This window comes from Pristiophorus japonicus, chromosome 1 (genome assembly GCF_044704955.1).
Source record: "Pristiophorus japonicus isolate sPriJap1 chromosome 1, sPriJap1.hap1, whole genome shotgun sequence".
Classification (NCBI taxonomy): domain Eukaryota; kingdom Metazoa; phylum Chordata; class Chondrichthyes; family Pristiophoridae; genus Pristiophorus; species Pristiophorus japonicus.
In genome coordinates this window covers 420949731-420962706 of record NC_091977.1, presented here as the reverse complement: position 1 = coordinate 420962706, position 12976 = coordinate 420949731, and the positions used below count along the sequence as shown (strand labels likewise).

The window sequence follows — 12976 nt, the reverse complement described above, 5'->3', positions numbered from 1 at the left end:
GGGTGATTATTGATTATTTATTTGGACCTTTATCTCAGAATTTGGTGTACATGATCTGGTATATTATGGAAGGAAAGGGTGAGTTGGCTCAAATCATCGGGCCGCGAATTTTGAATTTAAAGTAGGCCCTCGCCTGCCTGTAGCAGGAGCCTCGGCTGACTTGAAATTCTGCGAAGCTGAAATGGCACTGGGTGGGAGCAGAGCTGCCTCAGGCTGGTAAAATGGTTCAGTCTAATCTTAACCCCTCCCACGTACCATTCTCACTTGGTGAGGGGGTTAAAAATAAGGCCATTGTTTTTTAGATTATAGATATGAAAGATCTATAAAAATCTGCATAGTTCTCAGACCACAGATGTGCCATAAATACAGACTACCAGAAAGCATTATTCATTATTACTATAATTTATTCCATCAAACTGCATTGTAGTTTTCCAGTCTTTTGCATTATTTACATTATTTGCAATGTTTTACGTAAGTGCCAGTACCGATGGTAATTCATAATAGCTACGAGATATTATTCCAAAGCATGGTACATTTTGAGCTTAAATTTTCAATGCGCAGTACATTGTTACAGAGCTTCAGAACTAAAGTATCAAACTGATATTTTTTTATTAATTGTAAGAAATAATGTTAATTTTACAGTTCCTATGGAAGGTGAATTGCATTGCATTCAAGGTCAGTGCAAATAATGAAAACGAGTCTAAGCAAAATTGTAGAGGTACAATACAATGACATAAGTCATTGTAGAACATCAGGCCCATTTCAAATTGTGAGAAATCTTCAAATTTAAAATACAATAATCAAACACTGACTACCTGTAATACATAACGCTCTCAATCAGCAGCATGAATTCATGTCACTGAAAGGCAGACAAACCCTTGATATGAATTGCAGAAAGTGTAAAGAGAACAAATCCACATCCAGTGAACTCTTGTTGTGGTAACTACTAGCTTTTACTTCAACTAACGTCCATAAGCTTTGAGAATCATAAAGATCTCTTCATTACACAAGGAATAATAAAACAATGATTTATTCCTTCAGAAGTACCATTCTTAACTTCCTCTCTGTTTGAATGCTGCTATTTATTTGGCACTTCTGTTAAATTACAGAACTGCTAATACTGGAACTTCACTGACTTGGTCCACTGCTCGCACCCTCTTAGAAGGGAGGACAATAAAATGAGAACCTATAAATGTTACTGCTTCATAACACTGGGATTTTCTGTATTGTTTATATTTCAACAGTGCAGATCATTATATACAAAGTATTTCAATAAATAATTGGTTCATTTGAAATCTATGTGATAATATCGGCCTGGATTTTACAGGGCCTATGAAAGTGTACACACAGCTTACACCATCATAAGCGGCCCACAGGTTCCGGGTTTCCGCATCCTTGACAGATTGTATGCATCCGCTGTAAATTCACTTTCACCGGTGCAGAGTTGGGCTATTTGCCCAACTGCTGCCCGCGAATACCCCCCAAAACCTTACACCTAGTAAAATCAGGCATAAGGCCTTCTTTTACCAGCATAAGGGTTTAAATAAATGTTAAAATAATGTTTTAATTATTTAAACATGCACTTACATTTGAAATTAGTTTAGGCTATTTTTGTCCTGTTCAAAAAAAAATAATTTATTTTTCAAAAAATTTAATTTTTATTTTAAATTAATTTTGAACCTGTGATTATTTTCATTTCAGTGTTGTGAAATTGTATTTATTAGGTGATTTCTATTATCCTTATGGGGATTCCGTATGTAAGCATAAGCAAAATAGGAATCCCCCTTTGTCATTGGTTGGCCTGGCCCACATGATCCCAGGGACGTTTGAGAACCACATGCGCCCCTGGGATGCATGGGCCTTTACACAGGTGTATGCCTGCAGGTCCAGGACCGCAACAGTCTGAAGCTCCGGAAACAGCAGGTACATTAGAAGTTTTCTTGCGGTTAGGAGGCATATGCAGGCAGCAAGCCTCCAATCACAATTTCCAGGCTATTATAAATCAAAGATATGTTTAATTAACACAAAAAGTGGAATGTTCTCACACACACATATGAAAATAAAAAGAACTCAATAATTAAAACAAACAATGCTGTAAACCAAAGCAATATCAGCTTTAATTCAGATCCATCTTGGGGAAATTTCAAGGCACTTCCTAGGCAAATCGTATTTCCATCTTCTGTGATTTGGTTCTGCAAGAGCAAGAAAATCTACAATTTAGAAACTAAAATGCAACAGATTCCGAGCTACGGTAAGAATTTATTCACCATTTATATATTTCTCACCATAGTAAACTGTGCATAGATTTAGTGCATCTCTTTCTCTGGCATGTAACACCAAAACCTTATAATTTTACAGAGATCTGTAAACATGATGCTGGTGGGATTTCTGCACCAGTGGTGTGTTCTGTTTTTTCTTTTCAGGGCTGGGATCCCGCTGGGGGTGAAATTGGACCTCCTAGTGCTCACTGTGCCAATATTTTTTGCTTTATTTCAGAACTGCTGCACTTCCATTTTTTTTCCCATTCCCACCCAGTTTATTTTATTGCCTTTATCCTTATGTTGCCTGTCCCATGTCTTTTCATCATCTCTGATACTTGTCAGGTCTTTTGTTCATTTCATGTCTTTCCATCATCTCGCCACAGACCTTTCATATTATCCAACAGCATTTTGGAAAAGAGTTTGTGGGTCATTCAACTCAAAAATTCCAATTCTGTGACTGGAGTACTGATGATTCTCTTCCCGCTCCTCCTATCCCTATTATTTTCCAACCTGTTTTGATATGGAGCTAAAGTGAGTAAATGGGAATTGAGGTACAGATCAGCCATGATTGGATTGAATGATGGTGTAGGCTTGAGGGGCTGAAAGGCCTACTACTCCTATGTTTTTGTGAGAATAGACGAGACAGTGTGATTCAATAGAAATGTTTAAAATTATAAAGGATGAGACAGAGTAGGAAGAAATTGAGGGGGAGAAATCAGATTGGCACTGGGAACCAGCGCAGAATGGGAGGCAGGCCCAGAACTCATACCTAAAGATGAAGGCTCGAGGCTCGCTGGAAATTGGGCTTCGGACCTCATCAACTGATGGGCTGCGGATGCCAATCAGGCATCATGACATAGCTCACCAGTCATGGCCTTCACAAAATCTGCCAACTCGGGCGCTGGACCAGACCACAGGTAAGTTCTGGGGAACCAGAGACAAACCAGTAGGGAGAGATTCGCTGTCAGCTCTTTCGACGGCCAGAAATTCTCTCGGTTATAAAGATACATTTGAAATATTTCTTAATTTTTTAAATCGCTGATAAGCAGTTTGTAATCCTATATTCCTATAGAATTGAAATTGCTTTCTGGATTCTTGTTCAGGTCTACATTTGCTTGCTCAAAAAACAGAGCACTGCAGATGGAAAAACTTTTTATTGTCGATCCGGAAGACATTTTAGAGCAGATTTCTAACTACTCATACTATGGTGCTTTTTCTCAGCATTATTTTAAGGTGACCTTTTCTTTTATCAGTGATTACAGTAATACATTAACACATATTACAAATTGAAAAGTAATGGTTACATCATTATACTTATGTGATAAAATAAGTAAGGTAACATCTAAGTATATAAAATCCTAGCGAGAAATTTCCTCAGAGCTGTTCCTGCAAACACCACCACAACTTTGCCAGAAGTGAAGTGGAAACCTTGTTTTCATGCATATACTTCCTGCTACCTGTCAAAAACTAAAGACACCCAAAGCAAATGTTCCATTAGAATGGGCTAAATAATAGTAAGATATTCACTGTTACACATTCCTGAATAGCTACTTGTACATTCATGGATAACACCTTCATAGAATTACATAGAATATATAGCTCAGAAACAAGCCATTCGTTCCAAATGGTTTATGCTCCACACAAGCCTCCTCCCACACTAGTTCATCTAACCCCTTCATTAAACTACAAAACAGAGGGATGCTGTCTAAATGTGTTAAGCGCTCATCTGCTAAAATGGCCGACAGTAAAACTATAGCCTCCAATTTCAAACACCAGAAGATAAGGCGGGGTTAGACCTAATAATAAAGATGACATAAGGGCAGTAGTGAAAAAGGATCTTGGCTCGGAAGATGAGGGAGTAGAATCAGTATGGGTGAAGATAAAAAAAATAACAAGGAGCAGAAAACACTGGCGGGAGTAGTTTATAGGCCCCCTAACAGTAGCTATACTGCTGAACAGAATATTAATCAATAATAGGAGTTTGTAACAAAGGGATTGCAATAATCTTGGGGGGACTTTAATCTTCATATAGACTGGGCAAATCAAATCGGCAAAGATAGTCTGGAGGACGAGTTCTTTATTAATGATTTGGATGTAATGTAGCCAAGTTTGCTGATGATACAAATATGGGTGGGAAAGCAAATTGTGAGGAGGACACAAAAAATCTGCAAAGGGATATAGGCAGGATAAGTGAGTGGGCAAAAATTTGACAAATGGAGTATAATGTGAAATATGAGGTTATCCACTTTGGCAGGAAAAATAGAAAATCAATTTATAATTTAAATGCAGAAAAATTACAAAGTGCTGCAGTACAGAGGGAACTGGGGGTCCTTGTTCATGAAACACAAAAAGTTAGTATGCAGGTACAGCAAGTAATCAGGAAGGCAAATGGAATGTTGGCCTTTATTGAAAGAGGGATGGTCTATAAAAGCAGAGAAGCCCCGCTACAACTGTACAGGGTATTGGTGAGGCCACACCTAGAGTATTGCGTACAGTTTTGGTCTCCATATTTAAAGAAGGATATACTTGCATTGGAGGCAGTTCAGAGAAGGTTCACTAGGTTGATTCCCGAGATCAGGGGGTTGACATGAAGATAGGTTGAGTAGGTTAGGCCTATACACAATGGAGTTCAGAAGAATGAGGGGTGATCTTATTGAAACATATAAGATAATGAGGAGGCTCGACAAGGTAGATAGAGAGAGGATATTTCCACTCATAGGGGAAACTAAAACTAAGGAACATAGGCTCAGAATAAGGGGCCGCCCATTTAAAACTGAGATGAGGAGGAATTTCTTCTCTCAGAGGGTTGTAAATCTATGGAATTCTCTGCCCCAGAGAGCTGTGGAGGCTGGGTCATTGAATATATTTAAGGCGGAGATAGACAGATTTTTGAGCGATAAGGGAATAAAGGGTTATGGGGAGTAAGCAGGAAAGTGGAGCTGAGTCCATGATCAGATCAGCCATGATCTTATTGAATGGGGGAGCAGGCTCGAGGGGCTAAATGGTCTACTTCTACTCCTATTTCTTATGTTCTTATGTTCTTATGTTCATGAAATGCATTTAAGACAGTTTCCTAGACAAATATGACATCGAATGACAGTCGATAAGGAGTGGCAAACATTTAAAGAAATATTTCCAAATTCTCAACAAATATACATTACATTGAAAAATAAAAACTCCACAGGAAAAGTGATCCATCCATGGCTAACTAAATAAGTTAAGGATAATATTAGCTCAAAAGAAGAGGCTTATAATGTTGCAAAGAATTGTAGTAAGCCTGAGGATTGGGAAAGCTTTAGAAACCAGCAAAGGATGACCAAAAAATTGATAAAAAGGGAGAAAATAGAATATGTGAGTAAACTAGTATGAAATATATAAACAGATTGTAAGTGCTTCTACAAGTACGTAAAAATGAAGAGAGTAGAGAAACATTGTGATGGTCCCTTAGTGGCTGCGAGAGGAGAAAATATAATGGGGAATAAGGAAATGGCAGAGACTTTAAACAAATATTCTGTATCTGGCTTCATTCTAGAAGAGACAAAAAGCATACCAAAAACAGCAGAGAACCAAGGGCTAATGAGACTGAGGAACGTAAAGTAATTACGATCAGTAGAGAAAATGTACTTGAGAAACTAATAGGACTAAAAGCAGACAAATCCCCTGCATCTGATGGCCTATGTCCTTGTGTTCTAAAATATGTGGCTGCAGAGATATTGGATGCAATATTCCAAAATGGGTGAACACATGCCATTACAGTCACTCATGGGTCTGCTTTTTCCCCCGTTGCAGGAGACGAGAGCACAGAACACTAGGGAGAGAACTGTAGGTGGTCCTCTTAAGTGTGCTTGCAGGTCCAAAGAGGTCAGGGAGCTTGGACTGCCACAGGACAAAAGCATCGTGGCCCTCCCTGGGAATCTTGCACACATCTGCAGAAATGTCATTTTGTGATTTCACACCAACTGCACATTGATGGAGTGTAAGCCCATGCGTTTCATGAATACTCCTGGTCGGTCTGGAGGTGCACGGATTGCCATGTGTCTGCAGTCGATGATGACCTGCACCTGTGGGAAGACAGCCAGAGACGCGAATCTGAGCACCCGCTGATTCTGACTGGCATCATCCCAGGCGGAGTTCAGATAATTGCAGGCCCTGGCAAACAACCCATCAATCACCTGCATTATGCAATTGTGGTCGGCCGACTGGACTGGCGATCCTGGATATGTCCCTGTCAGAGCCGTGGAAGTATCCCAAGGCTAAAAAGTGAGGGCGGTGGTCACTGCCACTGGTAACGTGTAGCCACCAGGTCCAGCAGAGAGTTTGTTTTCTTCTAGGAGGCTACAGATGTCTGCCACCACTTAACGCGACAAATTAAGCCTCCGGAAACACTGCTGTTCCGACATGTCAAGGAAACTCAGCCTTTGCCTGTTCACCCTGTGTCGTGGGCAGTGCTTCCTGTGAACTGCAACCCTCTGCTGCTCCCATCTCTGCTGTCCAGCTAGAGGTCCCTCAAGAGTAAGCTGTTGCTGCCGCTGCTGGTCATATTGCTTTTCATCTGAGGTCTAATCTGAGACAGCCAAGGCACCACCCATCCTGATGTGATTCAGAAAACCGCCAAAGTGTAGAACATAAACCCTTAGCAAAAGTACTATGAACAAATCCTTTCCCACTAGTAGGTAAGAAAGCAGCTGTGAGTACTGAGTATTTATTGCTGTATTTCCATGCATTCTGATCAGCCCTCAATTGCCATTGTGCTCTCGCCTTGCTTTCAATAGCGAGGTTCAGGAAGCCCGGGAAAGTTATTGATGCAAATTTAAACTTAAAAGTGTGTTGAAATATCGTTCCAATTGAGCAATTACCATAAGTTAATCGGCAACCCACCTCTCTTGAGGGGGTTGTAGATAACTAGCCTAATGTGCTCGAGTTAAATACAGGGTTGGAGCCAGCTTCCCGATGTGCTCACATTTTTGTCAGATTCAACCCCCGATTACATACGCGCTCCTCCCAATTAAAATTCACTTCAATATTTCCAGGATTTTATGGAAAAAAAGGATCACTGAGCTTGTGGCACATGAACAATTCTAATGAAAATCCAACTCTGGAGGGATGAGAGTGGTTCATGCCTACACCTGGCTGTGCAGCCCTTTATAGCTGTGTCATAGTAGCCTATCAGAATATCCTATAGTGTTATGTGCTCTTCATCCCAGGTTCCATGCTCTGTCCTATTGTCTATCTGGTGGTCTTCTGCTCTTTCTGCCCAATATTTCCTGGAATCCTGAGATGTAGAATGAAAGCTGGACTATATAAGATGTGAGTACTTTGCATGTCACCTCTGGAACATCAATTTAATCTAATTCAAAATTGGCTCTGAGGATGACTTGGTTTAAATTTTTCATTTGTCAAAATTAGAAAAATGATATAAAATTGGTGAACAATTTTTTTTAAATGAGGGAGGAGTCAGGCATCATTTATTTCTGGCAGACATGTAGATGCCAATTGTTATGTATTATAACTCATTTTGTAACTATAACCTTGATTTTACCCTAACCAGCCCAGACAACAGTCGGCAACATCAAGCAAATAAAAGGGGTGATTGTCAATATTTTAGGGATACTGTTGAGCTGGTTGCACGGACTTGCACCCCCTCCCCCCAAGCAACTTGCTAACACTGCATCTTCCTCCCCTCATCTCTTATAAAGGAGGCCGAATTCCAAAATTGGTGCCATTTTTAGCCAAGCAGCCGATCTTTCTCCTTTCCCGAGTGGTTATCCAATGTTGCATCTTCCTCCCAACCTTCTTTGAGTGCAGTGTTATCCTTCAGTCACAGTTGTGGTTACAGAAACACTGTTTTAACCACATGCACTCATTTTAGCACCACCCGCTCACACAATATAGGTAACTCTGATGCAGTGTACTTCACCTGTGTGTATTTAGTTAACAAACATCTATCACCATTCAGTAACCAAGGAAGTAAAGCATTCACAATGATGAAAAAAAACCTCTCTCAACATTCTGCGTATTATCTTACCAATTTACTCATAAATGTATAAAAAAGTTAAAGTTCACATGCATATGCCACGTGAACAAGTATTGCGATTACGTGCAGAGCAATAGTATCCATTACTCAATTTTTATTTATTAATCAGACATAATATAAGCCACATCTGGATTCCCAATTAGCCACATGTGGCTAGCGGCTTTCCTTTTGGGTGTCCAAAATGCAGCCATAGTAACATTATTCAAATTAGCCAACTCTGCACTAAACCTAAATACTCCAGAGGGATCACCGGTGCATCAGGATACCCAGTCTGCTGCACTCAAACAGCAGGGTCGAGGAATTTCAGCTCCTATAGCTAAGATCATTTAATGTATATATACTTACATGGCAAATGTTTACTGTTGTGTACACAATGGGCTCACAGCTAATCTTGTTAGCAATCTTGCACATCTTTTGTAGTCTGAAACAGAAAGCACAAAATGGTATTTAGTAATTAAATATTTATAAACAATTACTTCTGTGAACAGTTTTATTCAAAATGTGGAAAAGTCGTGAAGATATTTAATAAAATGCCATAGTTCAGTGTAAAACCAAATATATATCAAGAATAATATTTCTGTAACACCTGATCCAGATGTTTGGAACTGAAAGAGAAAATTTCTGTAATTTTACCAAAATAAGGTGTCATGAGTATAAAACAAGGATTTCCATGAAAATCAATGGGCTCAAGTCTTAAAAAAAGACTTTCATTTATATAGCACGTTTCACAACCTCAGAACACCCCATGCTGGAATCAATTATTAAAGATGAAATAGCAGCGCATTTGGAAAGCAGTGACAGGATCGATCCGAGTCAGCATGGATTTATGAAAGGGAAATCATGCTTGACAAATCTTCTGGAATTTTTTGAGGATGTAACTAGTAGAGTGGACAAGGGAGAACCAGTGGATGTGGTGTACTTGGACTTTCAAAAGGCTTTTGACAAGGTCCCACACAAGAGATTGGTGTGCACAATTAAAGCACATGGTATTGGGGGTAATGTACTGATGTGGATAGAGAACTGGTTGGGAGACAGTAAGCAGAGAGTCGGGATAAACGGGTCCTTTTCAGAATGGCAGGCAGTGACTAGTGGGGTGCCACAGGGCTCGGTGCTGAGACCCCAGCTATTTACAATATACATAAATGATTTAGATGAAGGAATTGAGTGTAATATCTCCAAGTTTGCAGATGACACTAAGCTGGGTGGCTTGTGAGCTGTGAGGAGGACGCTAAGAAGCTGCAGGGTGAGGTGAGTGGGCAAATGCATGGCAGATGCTGTATAATGTGGATAAATGTGAGGTTATCCACTTTGAGGGCAAAAACACGAAGGCAGAATATTATCTGAATGGCAGCAGATTAGGAAAAGGGGAGGTGCAATGAGACCTAGGTGTCATGGTACATCAGTCATTGAAAGTTGGCATGCAGGTACAGTAGGTGGTAAAGAAGGCAAATGGTATGTTGGCCTTCATAGCTAAGGGATTTGAGTATAGGAGCAGGGAGGTCTTACTGCAGTTGTACAGGGCCTTGGTGAGGCCTCATCTGGAATATTGTGTTCAGTTTTGGTCTCCTAATCTGAGGAAGGACGTTCTTGCTATTGAGGGAGTGCAGCGAAGGTTCACCAGACTGATTCCCGGGATGGCTGGACTGACATATGAGGAGAGATTGGATTGACTGGGCCTGTATTCACTGGAGTTTAGAAGGATGAGAGTGGATCTCATAAAAACATATAAAATTCTGACGGGACTGGACAGGTTAGATTCAGGAAGAATGTTCCCGATGTTGGGGAAGTCCAGAACCAGGGGACACAATCTAAGGATAAGGGGTAAGCCATTTAGGACTAAGATGAGGAGAAACTTCTTCATTCAGAGAGTTGTTAACCTGTGGAATTCCCTACTGCAGAGAGTTGTTGATGCCAGTTCATTGGATATATTCAAGAGGGAGTTGGATATGGCCCTCATGGCGAAAGGGATCAAGGGGTATGGAGAGAAAGGTACGCGGAGTCAGAGGAAATGTATTAGCATGGATCGAGAATTGGCTGGCTAACAGAAAGCAGAGAGTCGGGATAAATGGGTCCTTTTCGGGTTGGAAATTGGTGGTTAGTGGTGTGCCACAGGGATCGGTGCTGGGACCACAACTGTTTACAATATATATAGATGACATGGAAGAGGGGACAGAGTGTAGTGTAACAAAATTTGCAGATGACACAAAGATTAGTGGGAACGCAGGTTGTGGTAGAGGACACACAGAGGCCGCAAAGAGATTTAGATAGGTTAAGCGAATGGGCTAAGTTTTGGCAGATGGAATACAATGTCGGAAAATGTGAGGTCATCCACCTTGGAAAAAAAAACAGTAAAAGGGAATATTATTTGAATGGGGAGAAATTACAACATGCTGAGGTGCAGAGGGACCTAGGAGTCCTTGTGCATGAATCCCAAAAAGTTAGTTTGCAGGTGCAGCAGGTAATCAGGAAGGCGAATGGAATGTTGGCCTTCATTGCGAGAGGGATGGAGTACAAAAGCAGGGAGGTCCTGCTGCAACTGTATAGGATATTAGTGAGGCCGCACCTGGAGTATGCAGTTTTGGTCACCTTACTTAAGGAAGGATATACTTGCTTTGGAGGGGGTACAGAGGCGATTCACTCGGCTGATTCCGGAGATGAGAGGGTTACCTTATGATGATAGAATGAGCAGACTGGGTCTTCACTCGTTGGAGTTCAGAAGGATGAGGGGTGATCTTTTAGAAACATTTAAAATAATGAAAGGGATAGACAAGATCGAGGCAGAGAGATTGTTTCCACTGGTCGGGGAGACTAGAACTAGGGGGCACAGCCTCAAAATACGGGGGAGCCAATTTAAAACCGAGTTGAGAAGGAATTTCTTCTCCCAGAGGGTTGTGAATCTGTGGAATTCTCTGCCCAAGGAAGCAGTTGAGGCTAGCTCATTGAATATATTCAAATCACAGATAGATAGATTTTTAACGAATAAGGGAATTAAGGGTTACGGGGAGCGGGCGGGTAAGTGGAGCTGAGTCCATGGCCAGATCAGCCATGATCTTGTTGAATGGCGGAGCAGGCTAGATGGCCTACTCCTGTTCCTAATTCTTATGTTCTTATGTTTTTATGTTCAGAGCCACCCACTGTGCCATGAACTTGGCTGCTGCCTTCCCCTGATGAGTCATGCCCCTTAAGGACCAATTTCAAGGTTGTTCCCAATTTTCAGTGTTTATCGAACAATTCTAAGCTGCTGAAACCAAACACGAGAGGATTGAAATCACAGGAGAAGAAATTCAATACTGTTTCGCCGTTTTCTTGGGCAAAAAGGGAAAGATGGGAGTAGTCAAATTTCGGGTCATGATCTATCTTGCTCAGTCTCCTCCAGAAGTGCAGTCGCTGCCAAATTGGAAACATAGAAACATAGAAACATAGAAAATAGGTGCAGGAGTAGGCCATTCGGCCCTTCGAACCCGCACCACCATTCAATAAGATCATGGCTGATCATTCACCTCAGTACCCCTTTCCTGTTTTCTCTCCATACACCTTGATCCCTTTAGCCGTAAGGGCCATATCTAACTCCCTCTTGAACTGGCATCAACAACTCTCTGCAGTAGAGAATTCAACAGGTTAACATAGAAACATAGAAACATAGAAAATAGGTGCAGGAGTAGGCCATTCAGCCCTTCGAGCCTGCACCACCATTCAATAAGATCATGGCTGATCATTCACCTCAGTACCCCTTTCCTGCTTTCTCTCCATACCCCTTGATCCCTTTAGCCATGAGGGCCATATCTAACTCCCTCTTGAATATATCCAATTAACTGGCAACAACAACTCTCTGCGGCAGGGAATTCCACAGGTTAACAACTCTCTGAGTGAAGAAGTTTCTCCTCATCTCAGTCCTAAATGGCCTACCCCTTATCCTAAGTCTGTGTCCTCTGGTTCTGGACTTCCCCCACATCGGGAACATTCTTCCTGAATCTAACTTGTCCCGTCCCGACAGAATCTTACAGCTTTCTATGAGATCCCCTCTCATCCTTCTAAACTGCAGTGTATAAAGGCCCAGTTGGTCCAGTCTCTCCTCATATGTCAGTCCAGCCATCCCTGGAATCAGTCTGGTGAACCTTCGTTGCACTTGGTCAATAGCAAGAACGTCCTTCCTCAGATTAGGAGAACAAAACTGAACACAATATTCCAGGTGAGGCCTCACCAAGGCCCTGTACAATTGCAGTAAGACCTCCCTGCTCCCATACTCAAATCCCCTAGCTATGAAGGCCAACATGCCATTTGCCTTCTTCATCGTCTGCTGTACCTGTATGCCAACCTTCAATGACTGATGAACTATGACACCCAGGTCTTGTTGCACCTCCCCTTTTCTAATCTGCCGCCATTCAGATAATATTCTGCCTTCGTGTTTTTGCCACCAAAGTGGATAACCTCACATCTATCCACATTATACTGCATCTGCAATGCATTTACCCACTCACCTAACCTGTCCAAATCATCCTGCAGCCTCTGAGCATCCTCTTCACAGCTCACACCGCCACCCAGTTTAGTGTCATCTGCAAACTTGGAGATATTACACTCAATTCCTTCATCCAAATCATTGTAAAGAGCTGGGGTCCCAGCACTGAGCCCTGCTCCTTTGAAAATAGATCATTTTAACATGTATATGGTAAATTTTATTTTG

General features: G+C 41.3%; 1 protein-coding gene across 1 annotated transcript in view; it reads right to left on the bottom strand.

Annotated features, from left to right (window-relative positions):
* Positions 1-2132: 2132 nt before the first annotated feature.
* alkal1 (ALK and LTK ligand 1) overlaps positions 2133-12976 on the bottom strand; it is a 63195-nt gene continuing 52351 nt past the window's right edge. The window contains exons 4-5 of the mRNA XM_070875828.1: positions 8641-8716; positions 2133-2192 (exon numbers count right to left, since the gene is read on the bottom strand). Of these exons, the coding sequence (XP_070731929.1) occupies positions 8652-8716 (65 nt within the window). The 3' untranslated portion in view covers positions 2133-2192; positions 8641-8651. The remainder of the gene's footprint in view (positions 2193-8640; positions 8717-12976) is intronic.